The 11362-nt window shown below is 31.9% G+C and overlaps 1 protein-coding gene across 1 annotated transcript; it reads right to left on the bottom strand.

The window, feature by feature from the left end:
- Nucleotides 1-4576: 4576 nt before the first annotated feature.
- Nucleotides 4577-9328, bottom strand: LOC129615841 (ribonuclease 3). The gene is made up of 3 exons (XM_055531223.1): nucleotides 7431-9328; nucleotides 5844-7367; nucleotides 4577-5789 (listed from the first exon to the last, which is right to left on the bottom strand). The coding sequence occupies exons 1-3, from the start codon at nucleotides 8854-8856 to the stop codon at nucleotides 4744-4746; spliced, it is 3996 nt and encodes a 1331-aa protein (XP_055387198.1). The 5' UTR covers nucleotides 8857-9328; the 3' UTR covers nucleotides 4577-4743.
- Nucleotides 9329-11362: the final 2034 nt, after the last annotated feature.

Genomic DNA, 11362 nt, shown 5'->3' on the forward strand with positions numbered 1-11362 from the left:
GCTGAAGAGGGCAATCAGTCTAACCTCATTTCTATTAAAAATCCTGGAAAAGCTGCTAGACGCATACATACGGAACAACTTAGACGCGAATCTATTGTCCCCGGCACAGCATGCGTACTGCAGATCAAGTCGACGGAGACGACTCTGCATTTGTCTGTAAGCTACGTAGAATGATCCCTAGTACTTTATTGCTGACTTTTTGGATATTGAGGGGCCCTTCAATAAAGTCATCTCGCGAACAATCGGTGCTGCGCCGAACGGTCCACAAGGTGGTTGCTTACGCTGACTACTTAGTGGTAGCTGTATCCGAAAAGAACCTACACGCCCTGACCAAAGTAACAATTTTTATCTCATAAGACTCTTGTAGAGCTATATTAAGAATTCTTTAAGAATATTACTCTTATAATTTCAGTCTTGTAGAACATTAAAAGACTCTAATGAGATCTTTATAAGAACAAAAGAGCGCAATTACTAGAGTTATTAATTCTTGTAATGAGAGTTAAGCTCTCATTAAAAGAGTTTTTAAAGCATATAACTCTCATACTAGTTTTGGTATAAGAAAACTCTCAAAAACGATTTATAATAGCGTTACTAGAAAGAGAAAGCAATACATTGTAGAATAAATATATCGGTCTTATTTCGTTCTGTATAAAAAACATATCTATTCCGCTTTTAATAATTATTTTTTAACGAAACTGAAACAAACTGTACATATGTTTACGTATATGATATGTAATCAATAATTTGTATTCAAAAACTTAATATCATAAAATTATATATATGGGAAATTAAAATAATTTTTTTGCCATGATTATAAATCAAGAAGTTGCTGGCATTAAAATTTTATTGATAAAAGTTGATATTGTACATCGAAAAAAGCAACGCCAACTAAAAATAATTAAAATTTAAAAAATTTTTATGCTTATTTTTTAACCCTATAATATCTTACTCGTTTTTTAGCACTTTTCCAAAAATTTTTTGAAAAAAAGTGCTTATTAGTTCTACTCTGTCCATCCGTCCGTCCCAAAACCCTAAAAATGGCCTTTTTTAACTATTTGTTGCAATGAAACCATAAGCATTTTTGAAATTTTGTAAACGCAGAAAGGCAGCGGCTTGCTTCCCCTAGCGCGGTGTACTATAATCAAACTTTAGAAAAATAAAATGGTCGTTAAAATTTACCATTATCTTAAGTCCTTTTTTTTCAAATTTTTGATGTCGTTTTTCTTCTAGACCCCAGATTGTAGAAGTTTGAAATTTTAAGGGCTTGTAGACATTAACAAATAGTTCATTTCGTCAGAAGAAAATTTTTTTCGCAAGAAAAAAACCGCAAGCTTTTTCAAACTTCTATAAACGCAAAAAGTTAACGGTAAATTCCATGACATTAAAAAATATAATTATTTTTCTTAACTCACATAATTAAACCTTAAAATCGAGCATTATGTTTACCCCACTTTATATTAATTTTTGTTTTATTTCAAAGACTGCATATATGCATCATCCTAAATATATGCAATCCTAGAAATAGTTTTGTATATGAATGAAAATAATTTTAATAGTGTGATGGGTATACATAGACTGTATTAAAAACCAGAATTTTCACTTGTTGAGGGTAAAAAAGCTACAATACAAACCATTGGTTTGGCCCAACTTTATTTTTAAGAATTGTTAAGCAAAAAATAAATATAGTAGTGTGCACAAATTCCAACTAAAACTTTTTTATATTTAAATAAAACTACAATTTTGCATTTCATTAACTAATTCAATCTAATAATTTCTGTACAATAAATATTTTTCGAACTTTTTTCCAAAAAAAAAGAATTCTCAGTCTCATTAGGGTTAAAATTTAGATAAGGAAAAATGACAATACTAAAATGGCTGTGCCTAACAACTAGACTTATAAAAAAGTTCTTTTAAGAACAAATTCTATAAGAGTTGACATCTTAGAAAAAATACTTTATGAGAATTAAAATTTTTTATGGCTTGCTGAAAGTAGTTTTGCTATGAGAGTAGCATAATTTTTATACCCGTACGAACAAACGTATGTTCGAAGGGTATACTAAATTTGCCTTACCATTTGTAACGCTAAGAAATAACGGTCTTAGAAATGGACTCGACTCAAGTATATGTTTTTGATCAGCGTCAAATTCTGAATTGATTTAGCTTTGTCCGTCCGTCCGTCCGTCCCAACGATATCTCAAAAACTAATTGAGCTAAGTTCACCAAATTTTCACAAATGATTTATTGTAAAAAGTGCCAGAACCCTATTTAAATTGCACATGATCGGGGTACCGGTTCTAGTAGCTGCTACACAACTTCTAAATTTATTTGGCTATATCTCAAAAACTATAAAAGCTATAAAAGGTATTGAAATTTCACAAGAATGCATATATTAGTAGGGCCAATATGTTTGATAAAAGTCGTTGAAATTGCTTGGCTCCTTCTGGTAGCTGTCGTACAACCTCAAGAGTTATTAGGCTATATCTCAGAAACTATATATGTAAGTAGGGTCGGTGTGCTTGATAAAATTCGTTAGAATTTCTTTTCTCTTTCTGGTAGCTGCCATACAACTTCAATAGTAGTTTGGCACACACAGTATTTTGAAAAACACATAGTACTGAAATTTTGCATAAATTAATATGGTAACTCAAGGTTATAGTCTGTCCCCTAGTCAGTTACGGCATCTTTATTCGCGCACATAGGATAACAAATTCGTACGGGTATCACAGAGTTGACAAGGTCACTTCTATTTTAACTCCCGCACAGACCCTCGAGGTGCTTTTTCATCTACTTCCAGTTGACATTCTGAGGAAACAAATTGCACCTGTCGGCTGTGCGCCCAAAGGTTGCATCAAATTTGCTCGGCGTTCCTGTGAGAAACGCTACAATACTGGAAACCGGCAGCGATGTAGCGCAGAGGGTTGACTCCGTTTTCCTTTCGTCTTCCGACCACTGCAGCGTCCTTCAAGCGGAGGTAGTTGTTATAAACGAGGATATGAAGTTGCTGGCGTGCAATGTGATAACATGCAGGTGCGGCAGAAGGATTGGATGACCAGTCCAATCTTACAAAAGGCCAGTGATGAGATCTCAAAATGAACTAGAAAATGGAATATAAAACTTAACGTGGTGAAATCAGTACACGTGAATTTCACTAATAGGAAAATTGAAAATTAGTTTTCAGTTCGGTTAAATGTTATTTCGTTCCGTTAGTAATAGTTAATTCCGTTCGCAAACATGCGAAGTATTTGGGAATGACATTAGACGCAAAGCTCAGATGGAAGGAGCACATAAAGAAAAAGTGATCTCAACTCGAGGAGGAATACAGGAAGTTTATATGGCTTTTCTCAAGGCGTTCTTCGTTGTCAATATACAATAGTTTTGACTGTCTGGGCTTACGGTATTTAATTATTGGGTTGCGCTACCCAAACTCATATTCAATCTATTCAAAGATTTCAAAATAAGGTATTACGAGACATTGTAAACGCCCCCTGGTATGTCCATAACGCCGATATACGCAAGGATCCATGATCCTAAGTATCACAGATGAAATTAAAAAACAAGCAACCAATCATAAAATGCGTTTATCCTATCATGTCAACATCGAGGCGGTTCGATTGGTTAACAATCAGAACTTTATTTGGAGGCTTAAACGTACGATTACTCTCGAGTTAGTTTGGTATTTTTAATCTGGAACAAAGAGTACTTAGTGCGCTATTGTGCCAGATCAAAAACCGTTAAATAATCAAAAAAGTTGGACCAAAATTAATGATTAGTCGTTTCCGACTAATTTTAAAATTTATTTTGAGGAGAGTGTTTTTTAGTGAATTAAAGTTCCACACTACTGCTTTTCGTCTGCCGGTGACTTTCGAGATTTTTCACCCTTCCTCCCGGTATAAAAAAAATATTCAATAGATATTTGAAATGAAACTTTGGAATTTTACTTACCAATTTCTATTCCCTAATGGTTCCTGTTGTTGTAAAGGATGTGGTGTGCAAGAAGTATAGATTTATTATTATTTTTTCTCGTGCTTCTTCTTTTCTCGCCATAAAAAACTGGATAGAATGTAGAATCGTCAACCTTGGCCCGACCAACTTCTCTTTTTAATTTTTTGTCTATGTTTATGTTTTATATCATTTGTCTGTGTTTAGTATTGTATGCCTCGTGTTCAAGCGCGAAGCCCTGATTATCAGAATAAATTTGGCAACTAAAAAAGACAACTTCTATTGTAATGATTTGACATGATATATAATAAAATTTTACAAAAACAAATAAAATATTGACTTTTTATAAAAACTCTTCTCAATTTAATAAACGACTTAACAAATTTAAATTTTTAGACATGTGACTCATGTTAAGTTTGAAGTTAAGAAGATTTAAATAATATAGAATAAAAATTATATAAAAAACTATGTTTTTCTGGCGGACTAAAAAGAAAATAATTTCCTTCTAGCCTAGTCTGGATTGGATTATATTTATTAGATACGTAAACCGTACAAATATTTCTTCTCAATTCAATTAATATAGTGAAGAAAAAAATAATTTCAGCTAAACGCATAACTTCAAAGAAAAAAATAACCATTGCACGTAAAATTAGAATATTATGTATTTATATGGTTACATACATACATAGTTTACTGAAATTATATGTATTTAAATTTTAAAGAATGCAATTTAAGTATAACATGAATTTAAAAATAGGCAGAAATGTATAAAATAAATTTCGGATTTAGAGGGACCATCTAAAGTCAAGAAGTTATTTCACCAGATTCCATCTCAGTTGAAGAAGATATATTTTCCAGAGAATCATTTAAAACTTCAAAAATATTTTCATAAGAAATAGAATGATAAGCGAGTTTCTGCTTCAAATTTGATCGATTTTTAGATGATTTAGCTACATTTTCTTTGATATCTGAAAAAGTGGTAAAATGCATTTTTGCAAAACTTTTTTCAGGTGTCGTTGCTTGCTTTCGCTTTTTTTTTTTTCGTTTTCTCGGTTTTTTTTTCAATTTATTTTCTATTAATGTTTCTTCATCTGATATCTCAAGTTCATCGCTTGATATATCTTCTTGCATGCGATATTGTTTGGGTAAGTGTGAATCATCCACAGGGAAATAACTTCCTCTTTTAAGTTCATTTTCTTCAAGTTTCATTTCTCCAGTGACTTCTTCATTGCTGAATTTTCCCTTTTGTCGATTGATGCTTTTGGTAATAACCCGCTTTTGATGGTCTAGTTGGGGAAAAAGTTCTCTGGAATTTTCTAAAGCTGTTTTAGCTGCATTCATTTCAGCTTGCTGTATACTATGGCCTGTGGCTTTTGCCAATCTTTTCCCACGAAAATAAACAGCCACCGTGTAAATTCGAGTATTTGTGGGTCCAATACTGTCTATAACTTTATAGATAGGAATATCTGGTTCGCCACCGTCCATGGTACGTAAAGTTAAGCAACACTGCTGTAGCTTTGACTTCGGATCATTCCAATCTTGATTCATAATGAAAACTTGTAAACGAGGAAATAAACAAACTTGACAAAATATTTCACAGTATTCTAATCCTTTATCTACATATAAAGCACCTAAAAAAGCTTCAAGCAAATCAGCTCGATCTTTAGTTTTTAAATCTGCCTTAGGATTGGAATAAACTGCATACTTTGTCATACCCAAATCATCACACACTACGGCTTGGGTTCGGTTATTGACCAAAGATGACCGAAGTAGAGATAGATGTCCTTCATGATGTTCCGGAAAGTGTCTGTATAAATATTCTGAACATATTAATTGCAAAACCGTATCACCTTAAATTATATAAAAAATGAATTTAATTCTTTTTCTGTATTCTTTTTTCTTACCAAGAAATTCTAGTCGTTGATTTGAACCAAGTGTAAGTAGAGTAAATCCAATACTCCTGTCAGTAAATGCTCTGGCAAGTAATCTGATATTTTTAAATCGAATGCCAATGGATTCTTCAAACTGGGTTAAATCCTTAAGTAATTGAGAAGATTGTATCCAATGTCTATCCCCTAACGGTTCCTGTTGTTGTAAAGGATGTGGTGGATAATTTTCCCAAATATCTTTAAGAGGATCACCTTTATATAATGCGTTCGAAAAAACTTGATCAGCAACTGTTATTCCTCCATCTAATAAAAGAGCGCCCATTAGCGCCTCAAAACAATTTGCCATGGCATGTCTTAACTCCAATTCATGACACAAATCAGAGCCATGGGCGTATAGCATATATTCTTCTAAATGCAATTTCTTTGCTAATACAGCCAAATGTTGATTTTGAACTATAGCAGCTCTGTATGTAGCTAGTCCACCTTCTTCTAAGTCAGGAAACATAAAAAATAAATGTATAGAGCTTAAAAATTCAACCACTGCGTCACCCAAAAATTCAAGACGTTCATTATGTGTGATGTTGCTATCAGTCTCACATTCTTTGCCAAATCGTGACATTATGTTAATTAATGTATTTATACCTCTTTTTCTGGTGTTCATATAATGAATCTTACGATCGCCATACTCTGGTTGTCTTATGCCACAATTTGTTAAACTATTTCGAGCGTGATCAGGATTTGTTCCAAAAATTTCTTTAAATGATGGATGGGTTAATGCTAATTGTAAAAGATATCGATTGTTAAATTTATATTCTATAGCATTTTCAAGTAAATTCAATGATTGATGAAACCGAAGATGTCCAGTCAAAACTGGAATAAGCATCGCATGTTGTACTATATCGCACATAATTCCAGTACGATAAAATCCTTTTGAACTTACAGCAACAGTTATGTTGCGCATCATTCGACCTTGAGTACGCATTTCTTGCAATTTATGTTCCTTTAATTCTAGTTTTCTTTTGTCTTCATAAGAGGGTTTTGACATATTTGCTATCAAATGCCGATATTTAACATATTCCCTCCAAGCTTTTTGATATTCTGGATTGCCAGCATAACTTAATTGAGGTGGTCTTATCCCAAAGTGGACAATGGCTGGGTGGAATAGCCCATTTACTTCTTTTATTTCATCAGTTTCTGGTAAATCAGATACATTTCTGTCCAGTTGATCAACTCGAACAGAGGATGGCCTCTTAGTTGGATTGGTGACCACCATTCCTTTAACATAATCTACATAATCTTGCCACTCATGTTGGGGAATGCTATTCATACGTTGCAAATGGCTTAAATCTACTAATGGTCTTGAGGAATCTAACAAATAACGCAAAACTTCAATCATTGACAATACCTCCTTTCCATTATCTTCCAAATCACGAACAAAACGTGGAATAAAATGATACATTGAACAACTTTCTTCTGAATTTTTGGAAGGCTTCAAATTAAAATCTACAAGTTCGAGGAGCTCATGAAAAAGATACTGAACTGAAATCAGAAAATATTCATAATTTTACTATGACAAGAATATATACATTATGTTTTACTTACAGAATGAATCAAGTTCTCTTATAGTAAAATTATCAGGTATTTTTTCTTCGATATATAAAATCGTGTATTCGATATTAAAACGAATAACTTTGCATACAGGCAACTCACCTATGGGAGCGTGCGATAGAAGCGAAAATCCTTCAAATAAAAATTCATGTTGATCATGTTTTATTATAGTTGGAGTTTTACTTAGAAAATTTGTAGGGGGTGAAATAGTTATTCGATAATGATGCAATTTACTGGCATTATTGGAGTTAAGTTTGCATTTTGGGAACCCTGTTTCTCCCGGATATATTCCATGCCTTATACCAACCTTGCGAGATTTAGCTGAGCAACGACATAATGGTCCGTCATTCATCTCTCCTGGCTCATTATGCCATAAATCACGGTGCAAGCGATACTTATGTTGGATTTTTCGTGACAGCTCCTCCATCGAGCAATCCTCTTCTGGTTCAAAATCTTCATCAGACGATTCCGATGAGCATTTTTCCGATTTATGTTTGCATACTTTGTGAACTCGTTTTCGAGGTGGTGGGCTATATGGTTCCAAAGTTGACCGAATTCGTTGTGTTCTATCGACTAACTCATTTTCAAAAAGTTGACATAAAATATCACATTTTGGTGTCGACTCGACTTCATTAGTATTTTTTTTATAATATATTTCAGCAGGAGAAGATCGAATCCAAACCTCTTTATCACAATCTTCACTCGAAAGCTCAATTAATTTTTTTGATAAACACTCTGAAGTTGCACAATATTGACTTCTCCAACTTTTTAACAATCGTTCTCTTTCACTTTCTTCTTCCTTTTCATTTTTGTTACGCCGTGAATTGACGTGAAGTAAACTTTTTCGATCTTTTGATTGTACGCGAGCGCTTTGCTGGCAAATTTTTCGCGCTGAAGATCCAGTTAAAGACGGATTCCAACTGATTTCCTTTTCACTTTTTTTTGCAATGGGAATGAAATTCTCACACGCTAAAGTACTCATATTTGGAATAATTTCTGCTACTTCAATTGAAGGGGGTGGAAATGGGGGAACAAAACCTAAAGAACCAGGGTATGACGCATGTCCAGATGGTGGCGGGGGTTGAGAAAAATCGCCTGGTAGGCAATGAATAGGGGGAGGTGGTCTATCAAATACTGTAGGAATATATGTTGAACCACGATTAGCTTCACAACTGGTGTATGTACTTCTTCCCAACTGCGGTACGCTATAGTTAGATCGATATATTGCTTGGTAACTATAGTTACATCCATAATCGGTTTGATATTGCATGTCATTCGTTGATGATACTTTATTAAAGTTACTGGGCATACGTGGGGGTATAGAGTAGGAATATTGCTGAGGTGTATCTGATTCCTTAGCGCAACATGAAACTGAATTTAATTTATTATATGAAGAGTGACCATGTGGAAAAAAATTCATTTTTTTGTTGAAATTTCACCAATTCATATTTTTGTTTATTAATTAATTTAACGCTCAGTTATATTCCATTTTGTCTACATTTACTTGAAATTATAATGTATGCTTTAAAAATAATAATACAAAATCTCAAGGTTCAAAATCTTAAATTTTGCAGGATATTATTTAAAATACTCTTATTCTAATATATTTTTAGTTAATTAGAAATTCTCTTTCAAATCATCTAACATAGTTGCACTTTTATTGAGAATTGAACGTTTTCCCTAATTTCATAGAAAATGCTACTTTCACTTTGTTGAATAAAAATTAACTCTTTTCTTCTCTGATATTAAGATGAGCATTGCCATTCTTGAAAAATTGTATAAGATGAATTTTCAAAAAGTTTTGGCGTAATTAAGCTAAAATTTGCAATGTTTTGAAATGCGAAGTTTTTAAATAATAGAGACTTTTATATGGTTGTGCGTCGGTGTAAAATAAAATGAAATAAATTGATATAAAAAAAAAAACCCTTTGAAAAGCAACCCTTGTAGCAAATGTATTACAAAGATTTCGAATTGCTTCAAATAAAAACAGAATTAAAAAATTTGATTTAAAAGTTGGGTTACCCAGCATTTACACGTACAAGTTACTTGCAAGAAAGTTGCAATACATACAAAAATTTTACTAACGCATTGAAATATTTTTACTTGCTTGTTTACTTGCCGTTCAACTTGCAAGAAAATTTTGCTGCCAGTAATTTGAGCAAGTAATTTGACATATTGAGAAATTCACAAAAAAAAATTTGTTGTTTTGATTTTTTTTTTTTTTAATTTAAAATTTTTGAATTTTGTTTTGAAAAAATTAAACTTAGCAAACTTATGGTTTCTAAAATTTATAAACAATTATATATATTGCTAGTTGTTTTCTTCTCAAAGACATTTTCAAAAATTAACTTGCTAAACGCCTACGTCATAATAGCAAGTAATTTGACATTTCGAAAAACTAATTGACAATTAATATTATACAAACTTGCTTGCAAATAACTTGTATGTGTAAATGCTGGGTTAAAGCTGTTTGCATATGCTTACAAAAAAGGGATTGCGGGAAACGAATGGCTAATTTTTTAAAATTCTCACAGCCCTTTTTTATTATATTGTTTTATTTTAGGTTTTTAGTATTTATGTTATATATAATTATACTTACTATCTTTGCAAAGATCACACTCGTTGCATTTCGTCTAAAGCCTCTACATTACATGGGGACATTTTCATAAATTTCTTACTTTCTGAACCTGATACAACAAAGACCCAGGATCAACTACAGCTCCACAGTGCTTCCTTGCATTTTGTTTACCGCTGACGCCAAACAATGGTTATAGTTATAAAAATTCACTCTTAGAGTATAGATGGGACCAGTGCTGTATTACAATTTTACTAAAATTGTATTTTACTTCAAATTAATTCAATACTACCAAACTACTGCAAAACTATTTTTAATAATTTTGGCCATTATACTAGAAATGTCATTATTGATATTACAAAACCACTTGTAAAACAAAAATAATTAAAATTTTAACCTTGTTTGAAAAACGTAACCGCGAAAAAAACATGCGATGCTAAAATTTTAATATGAAGTATGAACGCGAAGTTTTGAAAACGGGTGCATTAAAGACATCTTTACATAAGACTTGACAATACCACAGACATCTTTATATAAGACTTGCCAATACACAATTTGCTAATGCATACATACGGTGTATTGAAAATTGATCATCGTACTCTTTGTTAAGAAATATATTTTATACTAGGTATTTTTGAATAAATTAGAAATGTTCACATGGTGATTTGCAATGTTTGTAAAATAAAAAACGATTAAATATAAAAAATATGCAGAAATTATTTTATTTTACTTAAATATTAACAAAATTGAATTTCTTGTTCTTACAAATAGTTACTTATTACAGGTAACAAATTACATTATAATAAATTACAGGTAACAAAATATTTTTCAGTTAAAACCAAAATAATAAATAGATACATAACAAAATTGTTTTTGAAAAAACTGCATGACATATTTGCATATAAAATAAAATTTTTAATCAATATTTCTTAAAACTAGTAATATTTGATGAGAAAAGCAATTCATTTTATGACATAAATGTACGAGTACCTAAGTATTTAACTAAATTCACAAATTTTTTTAATTTTCTTTTATAAGAGATTAAATTACATACTTATTTAAATTGTTAAAATCGTAATATTAGTAAATACCTGATTAAATTATGTTTGCCACAGGCAACAAAATAAAATTTGAAGTTCTTACAAATTAAAAGCACTTCGGTGGTGCAGAACTCCTTTTTCCTAATGCTTGTATCCATTTGTCCCTGATGACTTCGTTCCTTGGCAAAGAAAATGTAGGTATAGCATTTACGTTCTCCTTTTTTCGTAGACTATTGTTTCTGCATCCTTCGACGCCACACTTTCGGGGCATTTCTATTTATATGAAGGTAATCAAATATATTATCATATTT

Source organism: Condylostylus longicornis, unplaced genomic scaffold (genome assembly GCF_029603195.1).
Source record: "Condylostylus longicornis isolate FDR11 unplaced genomic scaffold, ASM2960319v2 ptg000151l, whole genome shotgun sequence".
Lineage (NCBI taxonomy): Eukaryota > Metazoa > Arthropoda > Insecta > Diptera > Dolichopodidae > Condylostylus > Condylostylus longicornis.

Excerpts from the sequence above, each read along its gene's own strand:
- LOC129615841 (XM_055531223.1), bottom strand. The coding sequence starts at position 8,856 with ATGAATTTTTTTCCACATGGTCACTCTTCATATAATAAATTAAATTCA. Across the intron at positions 7,368-7,430 it reads AAGAGAACTTGATTCATTCT|TTCAGTATCTTTTTCATGAG; the intron begins GTAAGTAAAACA and ends TTCTGATTTCAG. Across the intron at positions 5,790-5,843 it reads TCAACGACTAGAATTTCTTG|GTGATACGGTTTTGCAATTA; the intron begins GTAAGAAAAAAG and ends ATATAATTTAAG.